General features: G+C 40.6%; 1 protein-coding gene across 2 annotated transcripts in view; it reads right to left on the reverse strand.

The window, feature by feature from the left end:
* Nucleotides 1-20,594, reverse strand: part of COL4A4 (collagen type IV alpha 4 chain) — an 83,425-nt gene that overhangs the window by 30,681 nt on the left and 32,150 nt on the right. For both annotated transcript variants that reach the window (XM_042461071.1, XM_042461070.1), the window contains exons 11-29: nt 19,984-20,019; nt 19,519-19,560; nt 19,235-19,315; nt 18,794-18,847; nt 18,380-18,439; nt 16,325-16,369; nt 14,359-14,412; nt 12,471-12,540; nt 12,268-12,372; nt 11,982-12,146; nt 11,490-11,582; nt 10,935-11,098; nt 10,442-10,514; nt 8,589-8,695; nt 6,224-6,407; nt 5,796-5,864; nt 2,633-2,740; nt 1,771-1,989; nt 833-994 (exon numbers count right to left, since the gene is read on the reverse strand). In XM_042461071.1, the coding sequence (XP_042317005.1) occupies nt 833-994; nt 1,771-1,989; nt 2,633-2,740; nt 5,796-5,864; nt 6,224-6,407; nt 8,589-8,695; nt 10,442-10,514; nt 10,935-11,098; nt 11,490-11,582; nt 11,982-12,146; nt 12,268-12,372; nt 12,471-12,540; nt 14,359-14,412; nt 16,325-16,369; nt 18,380-18,439; nt 18,794-18,847; nt 19,235-19,315; nt 19,519-19,560; nt 19,984-20,019 (1,891 nt within the window). The remainder of the gene's footprint in view (nt 1-832; nt 995-1,770; nt 1,990-2,632; nt 2,741-5,795; nt 5,865-6,223; nt 6,408-8,588; nt 8,696-10,441; nt 10,515-10,934; nt 11,099-11,489; nt 11,583-11,981; nt 12,147-12,267; nt 12,373-12,470; nt 12,541-14,358; nt 14,413-16,324; nt 16,370-18,379; nt 18,440-18,793; nt 18,848-19,234; nt 19,316-19,518; nt 19,561-19,983; nt 20,020-20,594) is intronic.

The following is a 20,594-nucleotide window of genomic DNA, read 5'->3' on the forward strand; positions in this document are numbered from 1 at the left end:
GGCTCCTGAATATGTACATAAAGAGGTTGCTATCAGACTATCATCTACTGTTTTAAGTAACAGTAGATGAACTCCCTCGTACACAACCTGATTTGGCCAGCAGATTTCATGTGTCATGATAGGGGGATTAAATTCTTATTTGTTTTCTTATTATTGTAAGAGAGATGTTTGAAGGTTTTGCAACACTCTGTGTTCCCCTCATTTGGTTCAGGTAGGGTTGCCAAGTCAGCATTACCTCAAGCTATGAAGAGAGAAGCTAGGCAAGCCTGGTTAAAGCTAGCCAAACACAATACATTGCAACAGACATTCATATGGATATATGCCCTCCTTGGCTTTATGCAACAGCCCTCCTCCTGCTTTGACCCCATCATTGTAATGACCATCATTACAACTGAACCTGCCACCTCATCTTCATACACACAAGGTTTTGAATTTCAGCTGACATCCTCACACACAACTGGCTTATACAGGTCTGCCTCTGGACTCTCCACTCCACCCTATGCATCTGAGGAAGTACACTCAAGCCTACAAAAGCTCATGCTACCAGGGTCATTCTTTCAGTAAGTCTCAAAGGTCCTACCAGATCTCTTTGCACACTGATTTTCCAGATTAATATGGCTATCTTTAAATTCTAACCCCTTACTTTACTCTAAAATACCAACTTATGGTATTATGCCTTAGCATATTTGCTTTAAAATGCAAATCCCTGCAAACATATAAAATAGTCAACCACCATAAAAAGGAAGTGGGAGGAAGCCCCAAAGTGTATGTGTACAGATTTTTCCCCCAGATTGTAATTATGTAATTAAACTTGTAATTATGATGTGCTCACCTCTAGAACCTGGTGATCCAAAGGATCCTGGAGGTCCCGGAGGTCCCTGCAAGTCATTATCACAAGGTGGTCCAGGTGAGCCAGGATATCCTGTGACACCTGTATCACCCTTTCTACCTCTGAGACCTTTTGCTCCTGGAAATCCTGGTGTACCAGGCTGTCCTGAGGAAAAATTACACTTGTAAAGATAAAAATGTCCCAGCAAGATTAAATATAGAAATCCCCAACATGACAGGCATGATAGTAACTCCAGCGACAATTTTAAGAATCATGAGACTGCCCCGCCCCCATTCTCTCTCTGTTCTATCCCATAACCTTTGAGCAAGGAAGAAGCCATGGAAAGATGTCATGAGGTTCTGTACCTGCAAGACCTTTCAGTAGTTGTCAAATGATGGGGAGGATTGTGGGGGGAAGTATCCTCAGAGATACTTTACAAGCAGATGTAAACAGCAAGAGAGAACACAGGTATGCCCCAACATTTATCGAGTGCACACAGCAGCCATGTTGTGGTGGGAGCAAGAATACTTAATAGAATTTCACAGAAAGGCCAAACCATGGGAAATCTTACTCCTTGTTTGCCACATACATTTATATGATGCTTCCTTGCTTGTACTTGCTTTTATTGTGTTAACTTTAGTCTATAATTGAATTAATTAATTAATTAATTAATGACTTACCGGTATTTCTCAAAAAAAGAGACAAGCTGGCAATATGTAAAGCTCATTGGAACTCTTTAGAAGACTGCTATGCCTCTACACCTTTTTTCTATTTCTTTCCCCTGTTGTTCTTCCTTTTCAGTGTTGTTTTCCAAACAAAACCTGACTTTGTATCTTACTAAAATTACATATTTATATTTAATATTACATTCACCCTAAGTAAATGGATCAACCAAAAGAGCAGCCAGACAAAAACACAAGATGGAAAAACATGTATCATACCTTGAAGCCCAGCAAACCCTGGGTCACCTTGTCTTCCTGATAATCCTGGCAATCCTGGCAGGCCTCTGATGCCTGGGATTCCTGGAGGACCATAATTGGTATCACCTGGAACACCTTTTGGACCATCAAGCCCAGGTGAGCCTGTCAGTCCAGGAGTACCATCCAGTCTTGAACCACCTTCACCATTCTCACCAGGATCACCAGTTTCACCCCTTAACCCTAAAAACAATAAGATTCAGATAATCTGGGATCATTTTCTTAACTTGTTTCATTTCAGTTTATAACTGCATCACATGTAAAAGTTTTTTTTTCTCATTTTCTGCAAAGTGTGTGTAATCATTGGTATGCATGACCATACAGACTGCAATTTGCAGGAACAATTATGGATCCAGTTGGAAAGTGTCCATAAGAAGCTGTTGCTTCAAATTTCTCAGAAAGGTTTACATTGAAAGAAGTTAAAATAAATATAGAAGAAAATGTTTACTAAAGCTGTCTTCACTATCCAGACCATGCAGTGCATGTCCAAGAGGGACAGGTTCAGTCTAAATCAAGATGCTTTTGAAAATTATAAACATGCTACAGACTAATTTCAAGCTTTGTTGGCATACAAATTTTAATTAAAGATATAGCTACTACATGGAAAATGTGTTTTCTCTCATTGAGATTCAGCTCCTCCTAAAAGGTAAATTAACAAAACTAGAATATTCAGGAATTTTCTCTGCATTGAAGCTGTATTGCTTGTATGCAGTACAAAGGAAAAGTTGTAACATTTGTTGAAGGCAATGTAGGGTAGATCTGGTATTATTATAGTGTTCATCCTGTGCCTTCCCATATTAACAAATAAAATTACTTTTCCACTTACCTTCTGGGCCAGGAATATTTGATATTCCTGGTCTGCCCTGTCGACCTTTGAATCCTTCAAAACCATTGGGACCAGGTCGGCCAGGTTGCCCCCTCAAACCTTTTGGACCTTAACATAAAGAAAGAATGCAGATTCTGTACAATCTAATATTAAACATGTTTACACTTTCTGTGAAACAAATTAAAATCGGGTCAGTTTTTTTTTGGGGGGGGGGGATGCATTACATGCCAAAAACAAAACAAAACAAAACAAAAACATTTTGGGCTAATTCAACTCATTTTTATGACTGCTAAATTTCTCTAACAGCTACCACATAATATTACACATATGCTGACCAAATTTTGTAAGAAGCAGAAGGAATGCTCCCTCAGCCTATACATTTCTGCCATTCAACTCTCCATTTTCAATTGGAGACATGTCCATTTTGAAATGGAGACTTTGGAGTTGCCTGCTCTGGCAAAATAAAGCAGCTACAAGCTGACTTGAAGCCAAGCTGTTTGAATTATGTATGATGTGAAAGTGGGTGGAAACCGACACTAAGCCATGCTCTGGGGCTAAAAACCAGAGCAAAAAGAATCTCCAATACTCTGCATCGACACAGAAAATGTGCATCATTATACATGCATATAAACAGCACGGCATGAGTTCAGGAATGTGTCAAAGCAAAAATGAAAAAGAGGCATGGCAGGTTGCCAATAATGTATTGGATGCAATTACAACATACAAAAACCAGACAGTTCAACAGGGCGGCATCGGGAGAAGGGGGAAAAGAGGATATGTATGGGGAGCCTCCATAAGTCTGCTTTGTCAATGTGTCACTGGGCACACCAATGCACTGAGCAAGCAGTGTATCACATGTGCAGTTGTGTGTTCAGTCACACAGAGTGTCCAATGGGATAGCAGATAGGTGGGAGGTGGTGTGTTCATTTGATGTTTTGCATGCATGGTGGCGAAGTGAGATTATGGCCCATTACAGACGGGCCTTTTAGTACAGAGTCAGTCCGTATTAGGGTTAGGAAGGTGCGGTGCTTCCGCACCCCCCTAACCCTAGTACGGACTGAGTCCATACAAAATGGCGGCACCCCATCTATATGGGGGCCGCCATGACGACATCACAACGGCGCCGCCTCTATACGGGGCGGCGTGGACGTGACGTTGTCGCTCTGCACCAGGGCGCTTAGTGCACCCTTTGCACGGAGCAGGAAGGAGCTCCATTTCGGAGCTCCTTCCTGGTTTGCGCCGCTGGGCGCAGCCTTCACACACCTGCGCCCAGCAAGGCAAAGGAGAAAGGGGCCAAGCAGCCCCTTTTGCCGCTTCCCCGCAGCCTGGAAAGCGGTGGATCGGGGCCTCAGCGGCTGCCGTTCTAGCCACTGAGGCCCCGATACCCCAGGGAAAGGGGCGGGTACAGGCTGCCTCAAAGGGGCGGTCTGTAACGCGCCAAAATAAGAGTGGTGAGGCTTGACAGTACATAGTGTGGATAGCCCATGGGTGTTCAGTCTGCCTTTGGAGCTGTCCATGAAGATAGCAGGGCTTCCACCCACTTTTGTAAAAACTGGTATCAGCCTGGTTTTTTCTGCCCATCTCCTCAGCCCCTTGGTCATTGAATGGGCATGTATGGCAGAAAAGTATAGTTAAGAGAAGTATTAAATCTGCTCCACAGCCAAGTCAAACAATGCATAGAATTCAAGCAACTTTCATTGTATTGTTAAGATATTACAAAGATCAAATGGCATGGATTATTAGAAATGTTAGTGCTCACTTGCTCTTTTGCTATGAAAACTCTAATCTGTAGTTTGTACCAGAAGATCCTTTCTAAGTCCTTAATGCAAGGATAAGAATCATGCAGGCTTCCAAATCGAACAGTCTCAACCTTTCATCTTCCAGATGTTTTGGACTCCACTCCCAGAATTCCTGACCATTGGCCATACTGGCTGACACTTCTGGAAGCTGAAGTCCAAAACATCTGAAAGACCAGCTGTAGAGAACAGCTCTAGATGTTGGTGACTTGTAATTCCCAGTATCTCTCAGCATTGCTTAGAAATTATAGTCTAATAACATCTGAGGGGTGTTAATTTATCATCTTTGTCCTAATAAAATTATACTTTTTTTACTTGCATTATTTTCACATTATTCCAGAAAGAAGTTTTAAAAACCGTAATTAAATGTTTTAAATCCAATTCAAATAGATCAACTGCTGAATGGTAAGCCAAAACATAACCAGCTGGAATTGAAGTTCAATATGATTTCTATGGCTTCTTAATATACTGGAGTTATGCTAAAGCAGCAGCGATACCATCACTACTTATTTAAAATTTACCAAATTAAGGATTTTACCACATTAAATAGGGAGACGGATTTGACCACACATTTTAGATGGAACTGCAGCATTTGATCAACATTTTGCTCAAATACCAATGAAAATATGCTAAATATGATCCTATTATCCTGCTAAACAGACACTCAAGGCAAAATACTTCAGCTACTCTTACTAGTCTGCTTATTCTTCCTCCAGAATTATCTCCAGTGAAGTAGCTGTATAACAGGGAAGTTCAAAATCTTAGGCGGGTTATAGACCACCGCTTTGAGGCGGTCTGCCGCCGCTGCCGTTTGCTCCGTAAGGGAGCCGTCGCAGCCACACCGTGCGGCTCCCTTGTGGAGCAAAAAAGAAGCTCCAAAATGGAGCTTCTTTCTGCGGCGCCCTAATGACGTTGCGAGGTGCCGCTGGCGCACTCGCGACATCATTAGCGCCACGACACGTCTGGACGCTATGCATCCGATACATAAACATGGCGGCCCCCATGTGGAAGGGGTGCCGCCATGTTGTACGTATGGAATACGTACTAGGGGTAGGGGGGTGCGGAAGCACCGCCCCTTCCTAACCCTAATACGTATTCCATACGTATTTTTTGGCGGTTTGTAACCCGCCTCAATATCCCAGCAGCTTAATTCTCAGAGTATATCAGAGTTTAACATAGTTTTAACATATTACTATTACTTATGTTAGCTATTAGTACTGCTTCTGTCTTTCTATTCTCATACCGTTATCACACCCTTAATTTTTATTTTTCATTTTAGTTATAGACTTCTGTTTATTTCTTTGTAATTTGAAGACAGATAATGACTTCTGTGGAAAGAACCCTTTATTTCAGTCTTGTAGCCATACCTGCAGTGCCTTTAAAACCAGGTGCACCTGGATCCCCATCATATGCTCTTGTATATGGAGGAGTGGTACCTAAAACCAAAACCAAATAGTTTTCAATAACAATCAATACTCAGTACTCAAACAACCACATCATAAAAGGTTTAATTAACTGCATTCAGAGTACTTTTTAATGTGCAGTGTCATGTAATCATAGCAGCAAAAATATTTCTATCATGCAATTCTTCCAGACAACTAAGGTTGGAATTCACTGTACAGTTTTCTAAGGAGTATGTCCCACAGAACACAGTGACTATTCTGAGTAGACATAAATAGATTTTTATCAAAATATTATTCTCCTTAGACTACTATAATAAATATGTTGGCTATTTGTAAATCTAAAATTTATTTCAGTTTTTTTAGCTTTTTATTTTTATACTTATTTATGTTACCTTTTTGACCCTTAGGACCAGATGATCCTCTTAAACCGGGGTTTCCTGGATCTCCAGGTGGACCTTGAACACCCTGTGGGCCCTGAATTCCAAAACCTGGTAGTCCTATGGGCCCCGTTGAGCCAGGAGGTCCAGAAACACCAGGATATCCCTTATCACCAGATATAGCTCTTCCATCATTGCCCTATCAACAATAAATACAAGTACATAGTAATATACTGTACATGAGAACAATAAGTAAACAGTGCTGCATTCAAGTACGTTCAAGATTTCATCTATGTCTCATCAGTACATGAGCACACTACCTTATTAAATCATGAGAAGAATCTTGAAGTATAGTACTACAGCACCATATGACAACATTCAACTTTGACTTATGGTGACCCAATGAATCAGAACTGTCCACAAGCCTGAGTCATCAACTGCTCTGCTCAAGTCTTGAGACTCAAGGCTATAGCTTCCTTGATTGAGCCAATTTACTTGTAGTATGGTCTCCCTCTTTGCCTACTGCCTTCCACTTTACCAAGCATTATTTTCTTTTTCAATTAATCATGTCATCTCTTAATACATATTAAGGATGGCAGCCTCAATTTTGCCATCTTCACTTCTAGTGAGACTTCAGGTTTGATTTAAAATCCATTCATTTGTCTTTTTAGCAATCCATGGTATCTGTAGAACATTTCTTCAGCATCATATTTCAAATGAGTTTATTTTGTTCATATCAACTTTCTTCATTGTCCAACTTTCAGACCCATACATAGAAATTGGACATATTATGGCCGCAGTCTATCAATCATTTATTTATGGTCATAGTCAACTGTCAACTTTCGGCCTGTGAGGGAGGGAATTAGTCTGGCCCAGCTCCATCAGGGCTAGGCTGAAGAAAGAGCCTCCTCCCTCCATAACTGTCATCTTTCGGCCTGAGGGAGGGAATTAGTCTGGCCCAGCTCCATCAGGGCTAGGCTGAAGAAAGATGCTCCTCCCTCCATAACTGCCATCTTCCGGCCTGTGAGGGAGGGAATTAGTCTGGCTCAGCTCCATCAGGGCTAGGCTGAAGAAAGAGCCTCCTCCCTCCATAACTGTCATCTTCTGGCCTGTGAGGGAGTCTGGCCCAGCTCCATCAGGGCTAGGCCGAAGAAAGAGGCTCCTCCCTCCATTACTGATAACTTTTGGGCTGTGAGGGAGGGAATTAGTCTGGCCCAGATCCATCAGGGCTAGGCTGAAGAAAGAGGCTACTCCCCCCATAACTGTCATATTTTGGCCTGTGAGGGAGAGAATTAGTCTGGCCCAGCTCCATCAGGGCTAGCCTGAAGAAAGAGGCTCCTCCCTCCTTAACTGTCATCCTTCGGACTGTGTGGGAGAGAATTAGTCTGGCCCAGCTCCATCAGGGCTAGCCTGAAGAAGAAGAGCCCTCCCTCTGGTCCATCTGCCTTGGTCCAGGCCTCAGAGGGAGAGAAGAACTGCTGGACCTGATCCCCTCCTCCCCTCAAAATTCACTTCTCCTTGTGTGTCCTGTCTTTTTTGATTGTAAGCCTGAGGGCAGGGAACCGTCTATTATCTCCTCTGTTGTAAGCTACCCGGATTCCCAGTGATTGGGCATCATATAAATAAATCATATTATTATTATTATTATATTATTATTATTATAGTCCAAACATCTATGGCCTCCATAATTCTGATTTTGGTATTTAATAATATATCTACAGTCGAGGATCTTATCTAGTTCCTTTAAGGCTGCCTTTCCAAGTCTTAATCATCTTTTGATTCCTTGACCACAATCTCCATGTTGATTAATGACTGAGTCAAGGTTAACTTTCATTGCCTACTTTAGAGTCATGTAAATCATCTGTGGTCATTATTTTTATCTTCTTAATGTTCAACTGTAATCCTGCTTTGTACTTTTTTCCTTAACTTTCATCAGTAGTTGTTCCACGTTCTTGCTATTTTTTGCAAGTAATATGGTGTCATCTGCATATCTTAAACTGTTGCTGTTCCTTCTTCCACTTTTCATGTTTGCTTCCTCTGAGTCTAATTCTGTTTTGAATGTAATATGTTCTGCATATAACTTAAACAGAAGGTGTGATAAAATGTAGCCGTATCTGACCCTCTTGCCAAGGGTAAACCTTTTGTTTCTCTATATTGTACCCTGACAGTAGCCTCTAGCCCTGACAATTGGACAATTAGAAAAATCAGATGTAGCACTCTTATTATGCAATAAACTGAGGCAATTCTTAAAAAGTAACATTGGTGCAACATTTTCATTTTCTATGGGTGAAAAGAAGGCTTTCAAACCAGCAGTTTGCTTCTTCAGTTCTAGAAAGAGAAACTGATTTACAATGAAGAATAAAACGATTGTCATGATTACCTTAAAGCCCTTTTCACCAGGTAAACCTGGTTCTCCATCCCTGCCGGCAATGCCATTTTCCCCTGGAAATCCAGGTTCCCCTTGGAGACCTCTTTGTCCTTTTATCCCTATAAATGATGGAGAGTTGACAATCAGTATCTGAAGAAGATACTGGTCTGTTTCTTGTTCAAGCCTATGATTACTCAAATGTTTAAGGGAATACTCCATTAATCATTTGAGCAAAGTGATAAGTGAGAACACTAGAGTTACAAAAGCCCATATTACATTATTTTCTGTTTATGTAAAATATATGTTTCATACAAAAAAAGCTTAGACTGCCAAAGCAATAAATGGCAAATACACCTCTTGGCATGGAGGATATATATAAGAGGAGGATGTATATAAAAAAGAAACAATAGTGTTGCGATGAAGAAAGGCAAGGGTGGAATAGTGCCATGAAATGTAACGTATAGAAAGGGTTCTGTAATGTTAGAAATCATCCTCTTTTCCCAACAAAGGATATCAGCAAAGGAAAGCCCTTCATTCCTTATGATGATGTGTGTGAATTCAGTTTGTTTAAAGGGGGGGGGGAGGGTTTGAAAACCCTCTACTACTGAGCCTGTCAGTAGATAAATCAATGGATATATGCTAATATTTTATCCAGTTGTTGTTGTTGTTGTTGTTGTTGTTGTTGTTGTTGTGTGCCTTTAAGTTGTTTCTGATTTATGGCAGCCCTAAGGTGACCCTATCATTGGGTTTTTCTGACAAGTTTCTTCAGAGGTTTTTTTTTTTTTGGCCATTGTCATTTGAGGCTGAGAGAGAGTGACCTGCCCAAGTTCACCTAGTGGATTTAGATGGCTAATCTGGGTTTCGAAACTTGATCCTCAGAGTCATACTCCAGCACTCAAACTACTATACCACACTGGCTCTCCCTTTTTAAAGAAAGCTATAATAATGAACTAGAATGACTGGCAGGAAGATGGAGAGATATCAGCCAAAACAAAGCATATTATCTTAGGTCAGGTGGTAACTATTTTAATTTTGCAGTAAGTTTTATAGAGGAAGTGCAATGAGGTGCAGATTGCACCAGCTTTTTACATTACTTTTGGTGTGCGTGTGTGTGAATTGACTGGATTCAAGGGTCAATTTTCCCTCAGACCGCTCTCTGTGTGCACACCTTGGAAGTACACATTCCTTCATCTACCGCTGCAGTTTCTCTCAAAATGGCAACAATATTCTCTCACACATTTTGAGAGTACAGAGGAAAACAGGGGTCCTGGAGTGTTTGTGATAGTGGGATGGTGGTATTTTCATGTGATTTCAGTGTCTCGGGGCAAGAATTGCAGGGGTGGAAGGCTTTGGAGAACTGGTGAGAGACTTCACAGGCCACAAAAGTGGGAGCTAGTTCAGGAGCTACAAGCAGTTCACAGGTCACCCTTTGCCCACCCCTGAAACAAGGGCCATGCTTAATCACTAGTTTCTGGGCATGGGGAGGTAGCTGGCTCTTCATGGATGAAAAAGAGAGTTCTTCCAGTGGCTGGATCACATTCTGGCAAACAAGTGGAAAAATAATTTGCAGTTAAGAAAAATTCTGCCCCTACCTTCACCTTTGCCTCCCTATACCTCCACAAACTTCCAATGGCGCTCTCTAAAAGCTGCATGGAAGAGCTGATCATGGAAGTACAGTTCTTTGTTACTCTTATTAGTCTCTTGGTTCCAGATTAATAAATCAAGCTTAAACAAGTGTCAAAATTCAGATGTACCAGGAATAATACTAGTATGAACAGAAGCACCAACTTTGTTAGCAGTCTCAACTTTATAAATTAATTTCTTGTGAACACATATCTCTTGTGTATGCTTAGATGTATACTTACCTTTGATTCTTATTCTAGCTGGGTCACCCTTATCTCCTTTTTCTCCATTCAGCCCAGGTGAGCCTGGCATTCCCTTACAAATTTAAAAATAAAGACATTGCCTTTAAGTTAAAGGAATTCATTACTTGACTTAATAGCTGAAATTGAATAGGTGTGAATATTTATTAGATGAGCCTGATGAGAGAGGAATGGTGGCAGAGTGTCAAGGGAAGTCCTAACGCATAACTTTTAAAGCACTGCAATATTGTCTTTGTTGCCACAGTTACCTTTATTAGGGTTTCTGATTTCATTATTAAATCTAATGAATTCTTCTCAGAACATATTGGTATACACAGAACAGGTGCAAATTAATTCTCCCAAACAAAACTGGATGAAGCAGAACTTAAATATTTAGAAAGAAAGATGATGAGGGACACTGTAAAAAAGAACATTAATTTTCTTCTTGAATAACAGAACAGGATATATCACCTGTTCTGAATACAGATATACTCACTGGTGGACCTGGTTGTCCTGTTGCACCAGGTAAGCCCAGATCACCTTTCCTTCCATATTTTCCAGCAAATCCCACCTCTCCTTTTCTTCCAGGGACACCTGGTGGGCCTTGTATTCCTGGTGCACCACAGGGTCCTGAACCACATGAGCAGCTGCCTGGACTCCCTGCATAATCCCAAACAAAATATGGCCTTGAAATATGTGAAACAAATTACCATGCAAAATGATAGTGAAGAACATGCATGGTTAAACTGCATAATACAGGAGCCCTGGTGGCGCAGTGGTTAAATGCCTGTACTGCAGCCATTCACTCAAAACCACAAGGTTGCGAGTTCAAGACCAGCAAAAGGGCCCAAGCTCAACTCAGGCTTGCATCCTTTCAAGGTCGCTAAAATGAGTACCCAGACTGTTGGGGGCAAATTAGCTTACTTGCTAATTAGCTTACTTGCTGTTCACCGCTATGATCTTTGGAATAGCGGTATATAAATAAAACAAATTATTATTATTATTACAGGAGAGATACACTACGTATTCTGTTAGAAATGCATATACTTGCCTTTCTCTCCTTTTTCACCTCTTTCTCCAGGTTGCCCCTTCTGGCCTTTAGTCCCTGGTTGTCCAGGGGATCCTCTTTCACTACAGGCCACACCTTAACATTTTACAAAAGACATTTTTATCAATTAAATTCATTAACTTTCTCTCTTTAAAAAAGTTAAAACATCCTAATCAAAAGCTTGAAAGTCAAATGTTAGGCAATTAGACTAGAGGATTAGGCAATTAGACTAGAGGCAATTAGACTAATAGCTGGAGCCTGCTTCACTGAAAGTGTAGTTCCTCTTTTTCCCTTCAGCTTAATAGGTGATTTTGGTTCATACAACTTGCATGATCTCCATTTCTGCTTCAAACTGAAAAGAACTTTACTGTCATCTTTGTACAATTCTCCATTATGTAATAATAATCACTTGTTTTCAAACAACAAGGATTGTTGAAAAGGTAGAACTAAAGTATTATTTTCTATCCTAAGCTTAAGCTATTGAGCTTATTTTACCTGGTGGGCCAGGCAAGCCCTGTTTTCCAGGTGTTCCAGGAAAACCTGGTAATCCTAGAGCTCCTGGTCTTCCTGGAGCTGTTTCAGACACACCAGGGAGTCCAGGGTCACCCTGAAATCCTTGTGGACCTTGTACTCCCAATGCACCTTTGCGACCAGGGAGACCTATGGAGAGGAGGAAAAGGAACAGGTTATGGAACCTATCAATCAATCAAATGGCCACAAGGGGAAACTGATTTGCTGGCCTTCCTCCTCTAAATAATACAAATGAAAGTTTTTTTCTTACTGGCTCCATCTTCTCCTTGCTTTCCTTTAACACCAGAAGGGCCTGTCAAGCCGTCTGCCCCCACATCTCCAGGAGGTCCAGGGTCACCAGGATCTCCTTGAACACCTTCATGAGATTGAAAATAGTTTTTTTTTTTAAAAAATGATTGCATGTATGTCAGGTTTTTCTTAAATAAACATAAAATAATTTAATTGTAATTAAACCTTTTATTCCAGGACGTGGTATTCCTCGAGGTCCCGGTGGACCTGGTGGCCCACTCTCTCCTGGATCCCCCTGGGAGAATTAGCAGGTTTATTGCAATGTAACAGTATGCCGGCATTACATTTACACTAGACACAGAAGAAGAATAAACTATGACAGTGAAATGCAGTGGGATTAATTGAAATGACCCCTCTATACTTCAGTAGAAAGATTTAGTGGTGAACGAGGCTGGTGAAGTGGAGGGCACAGCCTCTGCAGGCAGAGATTGGAAATCCCTTTGTGTAGTGCATACCAGTTTTAATTTTCTACCCATCTCCCTCTTTTGTAAAAACCCCTGTATAGTAAAACAATTAACATAATAGATATTTCTTTTTAATGAAGAAAATGACAAGTGGGTCCCTGCTGCCTTTGCCCACCAAACTAGATATAGAGACCAAGCGTTACATGTCCATGTAAACACATAGTGGAAACTGTAAATTTAATTCTTGACCAACAAACAACATGAAGGAATTGCAATTGTATGTCCAGATTCTTACTCATGTCAGGGTGTTCTTTTTAACACTAGAGTGAAAGGAGGAAAACTAGAAATTAATCATATAACCATGTCTTCAAAGCCGCTGGGAAGATGGGCCACTAATACAGGAAAGCAGTCTTGAAATTAAAAACAAAAACATTCCTTGTGGAACCACAATTGGAAGATAAGGGATCTGTCTGTCTGCCCTTCCTTCCTTCCTTCCTTCCTTCCTCCCTCACACATGAACACACCTAAAACAGGCATGGTTTCCTCCTCCCCAAACCCCTTATTTAGGAACTGCAGTTTCTTTGGCTTATGTTTGTTATTCTGTTATCTAGTTGGAATTCTATTTTGGTCACTGGAGCTCCCAACTTTATAAACAACAGAGTATCAAATAGGCAGATTAACATCAGCTTTCCCCATAAGAATCTCTTAAGCTTTGGATTTTTAGGAAATTTATCTAACAAGGGAATAAACAGTGGCTTTATCTTTTTCATATATTTAATAGTTTATGCAGTTGTACACTCCTAGTGGAGGATCATCATATCACACACACATGTCTGTCTAGACATTTTTTCCACAAACATTTCAGAGTCTAGGATATTGCTTTCTTAGTCCTAGGCACACTGTTTTCTTATAAGAAACAGTTGTCATACTTATAAAATGCATGGCATCAGTAAGTACCTGAACATGATAATTGTAATATATTGCAGTGGTAAAGAATTTACACTATATTTAGGCATCATATCTCAGAGTTTATCTGTCCAAGGATTTCTCAGACAAGCATGCACATATATTTCAATATTTAGCTGCATTTCATCATTTTCAGTATATTTATATGTAAGGCATCTAGTTTCTTGCGCAATCTGCCCTCTGATGCAATCTGATAAGTAGACCAGAGTCCATAAAAGGATATGCTGAGATGTATACACAGATCACTCCCAACTGCCCACTTTTATTTTTGTTGGCTATCGGTGCCCTAACAACTGCCTCAATACCACATCAAAGTACTGTAAAGGCACAGGAAACCTAAATATCATCAATATTTTAAAAAACAGGGAGAGTGATATCTGCTTTTGCGCTTCCCCAACTGATAATATTGTTAACAATGCTAATATTAACAAGAAGATGGACATTCACTGGAGCAGTAAGCAGATGCAATCATTTCCAAAGGAAAAGAACAGAAGATGGTCAACTAGAAAACAAACACACCACACTGCATTGGAAAGTCACAACTTAAAGGAAGCAAGGAGTCTTTTAATAACTACATAAGATGTGCATGGGGGAGTATCCCCTCCTGTTCATATTGTGGGGACCCTCTTTGGATTCAGTATAAACTTATACAAATTTAGAAATTATTTTATCTGACAGCTGACCTTAATCCCTGGAAAACCATATGGTCCCGGAAATCCAGGAATTCCAGTTTCACCCTGAAAAAAAAAAAAACATTCTTGTTCACTTGTCTTATAAATTCAATTATACAAATACATTTTTGGATCATAGATTTTTTTATTTAAAATGTTATATATTAGTGTTCTTGTTGTGCACCTTGAAGTCATTTCCCAACCTATGGCAATCCTAAGGGGAGCTCATCACAGGATTGTCTTGACAAGATTTGCTCAGAGGGATGTTGCTTTTGCCTTACTTTGAGGCTGAGGGAGTACGACTTCCCCAAGGTCACTCAGTGGATTTACATGGCTGAGTGAGGATTCAAGCCTTAGTCTTCAGTCATAGTCCAACGCTCACACTACCACGCCATGGTGGCTCATGTTAGTGTTACTCCTTACTTTTGCAAAAAGTAACATGTTAATTGTTACTTTAGAAGTTATGTGCACTAGAATGCAGCATGATGTACGATCATAACCCATGTCTTTCACAGCCATCTCCTTAAGTACAATACATTTCATTAAGCCAGCCCTCGCCTTATGCGGGGATCCGTTCCGGATCCCTCCGCGTAAGGCGAATTCCGCCTATGCTCAAGCCCCATTGGAAACAATTGGGCTCGTGCACGGCGGCGTGGTGGGGCACAACGGGAGCGCGCACCCATTCAATTGAATGGGATGCACTGCCCCTTCCGCCCTGCGGCTTGAGCGCGTAAGCTCAAGTCCGCGTAAAGCGCGGCCGCGTATGACACGGGCGTGCTGTATAACTTACAGAATCTGGATGTAACATTTTACAAAAAATGATATTGCTTATCTACTTTCTGTGGTAACACAAGAAAGTGTTCTTATGGGAGGCAGGAGAGGCTGTTTCCTTCCCCTTCCCCTGATGCACAGTGACAGCTGTAGGGAAGGAAGGAGGACTGCCAGCTCAGCTCCATCTCCCTTGGCCTCATTCCAGCTGCTCTTCTGCACAGAGACAAAGGAGATTATCACATGGGGCAAAGGATGGAACACTCCTTACCCCGTCCTTATGGTGCAATTGCACAAAGATTTTCAGATGTCTGTCCTTACCCAATTCTGAATTTGTCCTTATTGGGAATGATCTCTTCTTACCCCATGGAATAACCTCCATAGAGGAGCTTCCTCTGCCCTCAGCATAAATCATTTCCCTCCTCTCTCCCAAAGCAGTTGAATGATTGTGAGCAGACCCACATAGCCAATCCATTGCCAGGAAGATGGAACTGCACCATGTAGTTCCTTGGCTGTTGTTATATGCTGGAGTGGGTATCCTGTAGAAGGAGGTACTGAATATCTCCTTTTGCAAGGTCCAAAAAAATACACGCATAGGCATAAACTAAAGGAATAGGCAGAGTTCAAAGATATACAGTAGCTGTGTTAGTCTGTCGAATCAAGTATGTAGAGAAATCTTGTAGCAACTTTGAGACTAACTAAAGAAACAAGTTGGCAGCATGAGCTTTCATGGACAAGTCTACTTCTTCAGATATATCTGAGTCCAAATGTATCTGAGGAAGTAGACTTAAGTCTACGAAAGCTCATGCTACCAATTTCTTTCACTGTGGGAGAAAGGAGGGATATAAATCCTGGAAATAAATAAATACATACATAAATTCTTTCAGTTAGTGTCAATGGTGCTACAAGGGATTCATTTTGGAACTCTGTGCAATCTCTTTGTTTTGGGCATGCTACTAACCTGGCCATCTCCCTGCTCACCCCCATCCTTAGATCAGTTACAATCAAGCTTGAACAGACCAGTCCCACAATGGATCCCTGAGGAACTCCACTTCGTACATTCCTCTCTTGTGAAAATCTTTTACTGATCCCTACTGTTTTTCAAGCAGCTTCCAGTCTATAAGAGGACCCATCATCTTATCTCTTGACAGTTGAGTTTTCCGAAGAACCTGAGTCATTGGCTGTGTAATTTTTATACAGTATATGCTACCTTGTTTCCTCGAAAACCTGGAGATCCATAAGCACCAGGACTCCCCTGCGGTCAAGAAAAGAAAAAGAAAGTTACAGTACTTACTATTATAACACATGGTTTAGGACCACACTGATCTTTGCTTTGCTAGCACCCAATTTTGGCCAAGTTCCCTATCTGGATCTTTCCACATGTTTAAGTTTATTCATGAGCTGACAACATTTATTATTTTAGATACAGACTACAGCCATTAAGAAAGTTTTAACAGAATAATATATTTTACTGAACAGGAATGGAAAAAGTATCGTTCCCTATCCCATATCTAGTGGCCCTCTGCCTTCATTTCATACCACTGGGAATGTCTCCTGATCCTTTTCAGAGGATACAGGAGATATGAGATGATGAGAGAAAAGGCACCTCCCCTCCATGATCACACTTTTCAAGACCGAACCAAGGGAATGTAAATTCTACTGAAATTGATCAAATGTACCTCTGTATTATGCCCCCACTTCAGCTAAAGTTTATTGTATGTACTCTAAAACCTCCAATGGTGGTATGTTATATGCCAGCCAACTCCAACCCGCACTCTCCAGAAGTGTGGATTACAATTATTATCATCTTTAACAAGGTGATTTTATTGATTTATTAAATTCATATCCTGCCTTTCTGCCACAGGAAAAAAAAAAAGAAACATTGGCCTGTTACAGACTGCCAAAATAAAGCTGCTTCGGGTCTCCTTGGAGGTATGCTATTTGAATGATGCATGGGTCCTAAGAATCCGGAGGTCACTCCAAAGCCACACTCCATTTCTAAGCACTAGAGTGCAGCTTTGGTGCAGTTTCCGGATTCTTAGGATGCATGCTCATTTAAATAGCATACCTCCAAAGAGACCCGAAGCAGCTTTATTTTGGCAGTCTGTAACAGGCCATAGCTAACAAAGTGGCTAACAATAATAAAATACAGTTGTCCCTCCATTTTTGTGGGGGATCCATTACAGACCCCTCTCCCGCAAAAATGGAGATTCACCTATATTCAAGCCTCATTTGCTTAAATGGCAGCATGCGGTCATGGCTGCACGCCCCATTTTCTTCCCCTCTATTTGATGCCTGCAAATGGACGATGAACGCGGACTTCAAATCCACAAAAAGGAGGGGCGACTGAACAAACAAAAATGAACACAGTGATACGTTAGCCTGAAAAGGGCGGCCTGCCAGTGGCCTAATTCTCTCTGGAGGTAAGCCGCAGCCACCAAACCATGCGGCTTCCCTCCAGAGTAAAAAGAACTCAGAAAAACTGGGTTTTTTGCACCGCAGGGTGGACGTCATGAGTGTGCCACTGGCACACTTGCATGTCGAAAGATCCATCTTAGTTTTATTTTTAAATTTTTAATTGTTAAAATAGATTTGTCTGTTTGGAAGGTCAACAGCAGAGAGAGAGGTAATCTTTCTTAGAGTTTGGGAAATATATATTTTTGTAGTACAACTACAAGTATCTTCTGACCTAGCTTCTTTTGTCAGAGAGTTCCAAAGTTCAGCAGCTGTCACTGAGAAAACCCTCTGCCACATCTCTACCAAATGTGTCTCTCAGAGTGGCAGTACCCAAAATGAACCTAATTTAATGATCTTAAAACCCAGCAGAATTCTAAGGGAGAAAACCATCTTTCAAAAAACTTGTTCTAGGTGATAATCAGCCATTTTCCTAGTAAATAAAAAGTAGCTAGAAAGCTATTATAAGATACTCCCTCTCTACTTTGACCCTGATCAATGGTCACCTAGAGTATTCTGGACTTGCTTGTCAACACTTTTCAAACACAGCTCTACATAGATCATGTGAAAGTATTTCAAATGGTATGCAGCTAATTCACTGGAAAGAGTCAACTGTTCCACTAGTTATGCATAGACCACTAGGTGTTCCTTAGGCAGCTTTGTAATAACAGTTCTTAAAATTATAGCAAAGCACTTTCAACAGATGTTTATAGGAAATGAAATAATGCAGAAAGCATGATAGAATATTTCATTGATAAGGGAAATGTCTAATGTGGTTAAATTGCTTTTCTAATATTCTGTAAACTCTTACCCGCATTCCAGGGAAACCAGGAATCCCCTTTTCACCTTTCTGTCCATTTCCAAGTGAGCCCTATTTTTTGTGGAAAATGCATCAGTTAAAAAACTATGAAAGGACTCAGATCCTAGTTCTACTATGGAAACCCACTGGGGGACCTTGAGCAAGTCACATTTCCTCACCCTCATAGGAAGGCAATGGCAAAACTCTGCATAAATCTTGCCAAGAGAACCCTGTGAGAAGGTTGTCATAAAAAAGAACCCACTTAAAGGTACATCACACAGTTAATTACAGTTTACTTTAAATAAAGAATTACTCTTTGTACTAACAAGGAAAAACTGCTTCTCAGTGTGTTTAGTAAGTAATGAGAGGAAAAGTGCTAAGACTAGCATTGGGAAATCTATTTACAAAGAAAAACATGTCACTTACTTTGCGGCCAGGCAATCCTCTCAAGCCCATAGATCCTGGTATTCCTTTTACACCCTAAAGATTAAAACAGTTTATTTAAAAAGTTTTACTTACCAGAACTGATACATTGCTTATTTCAGTATCTTAATTTAATAACACAATTAAGGGATCAAAAGGAGGCCCTATCATTCATAACACCTTGTCATTGCAAATCTGCACTATGCTAGCAGTTGCCTTAGGATATATCCACACTGCAGAATTAAAGCAGTTTGACACCATTTTAACTGCCCTGACTGTATCTTACAGAATCCTGGGATTTGTAGTTTAGTGAGGCACCAGAGCTCTCTGACAGACAAGGGTGAATAATTCATCACACTACAAATCTCAGGATTTTGTGCTGTGCCATACAATGACACACAGCCATTAAATATATGCCAAAATTATAAAGGCATTTTAGCATACCTTTTCTCCCTTTAACAATTCCGAACTAGGAGGTCCAACCAATAATGGCTGCCCAGGAGATCCAGGAGGTCCAACATCACCCTAAAAAGCCATAAAAAGAGTAAACTGGGTGAATGACACCATTAAGTTAGTTGCAGACTAAAGAACACTACTTGCTTAAGTCAAGCTGTCACTTTATTTCTTCATATTTATTTATTTACTTATTTAATATGAGCAAATGCTTATTCATTTTGTTTGTTTGTTTGTATCAAGCAACCAGTCCCAGATGAAGCTTATTCTCTTACCGGTTCCCCTTTTTGTCCTTCCACTCCAGTACCAGGATTCCCCTAAGGAAATAATATTAAAGAAAGGAGGGGAAGAGGGGAGGAGGAGAAGGAAGAGGAGACTTTTTAAAAAGACATTGGGATTGATTTGTTAATTATTAAAATATGTAAATATTATTCAAACTTTGAATGAAGAATCCAGCATAAAAGAGTATTTTAAAGCACAAAAGGAGATACAGTGGGCCCTTCCCTTACCCAGGGGACCTGTTCCAGACCCCCCTCCCCCGCATAAGGCAAAAAACGTGTATGTTTGAGCCCCATTGAAATCAATGGGGCTCGTGCACCTGGTGTGGCGCAGTACACAGACACCACACCGTTCTTTTTGTTATAGTGCAGCTGCAGCGTAAGCTGAAAGCTGCGTATGGTGCAAGCACACTGTGTTAGTTTTATAAATACTGTAAACTGTCAGTAAAAACAGTATCTCACCTGATCACCAGGCAAACCAGGTTGACCTTGACCACCCTTTGAGAAAGAAAAGGAAAGAAAACTCAGATATAGTAAAGTACAATAATTCAGAATCTAGAAGATAGAGAGTTGCAATGGTATCTCTGCATTCATGCCTTTCTCTTGGAGTTCTTAACCATGTTTTTATTCAAATGTACTATACAATTGCTACACACAGAGCCATGATTCACTTGTGATCAGAGGAGTATGTGTGAATGGGGGTTGGGGGAATTAGTGACATTTCTCTGAGAGTGCAAAGTAGCTGGAATTTCATCAAACTGGTGTCAAAGAATGAAATCCCAGTTAGTTTGCCCTCTCAGAGAAATATCACTAACTTCTCTAAATAATGAACTCAAAATAAAAAACTATTAATAGAACCTTCCCTAACCCCCATCCACACAGACTCCTCTGATCACAAGTGAACCATGGTTATACGTGTAGCAATTGAATAGTACATTTGAGGAGGGGAAAGCCCTGCTTACCAAAAGTTAGTTCCCTTGGGATCAAAACCTTAGTTGGGGACATTCCTTTTGTTACATAATATATGTAGTTGTAATACCACTGTATATATTATATTACAAAAGGAAAAGGAG

This window comes from Sceloporus undulatus, chromosome 3 (genome assembly GCF_019175285.1).
Source record: "Sceloporus undulatus isolate JIND9_A2432 ecotype Alabama chromosome 3, SceUnd_v1.1, whole genome shotgun sequence".
Classification (NCBI taxonomy): domain Eukaryota; kingdom Metazoa; phylum Chordata; class Lepidosauria; order Squamata; family Phrynosomatidae; genus Sceloporus; species Sceloporus undulatus.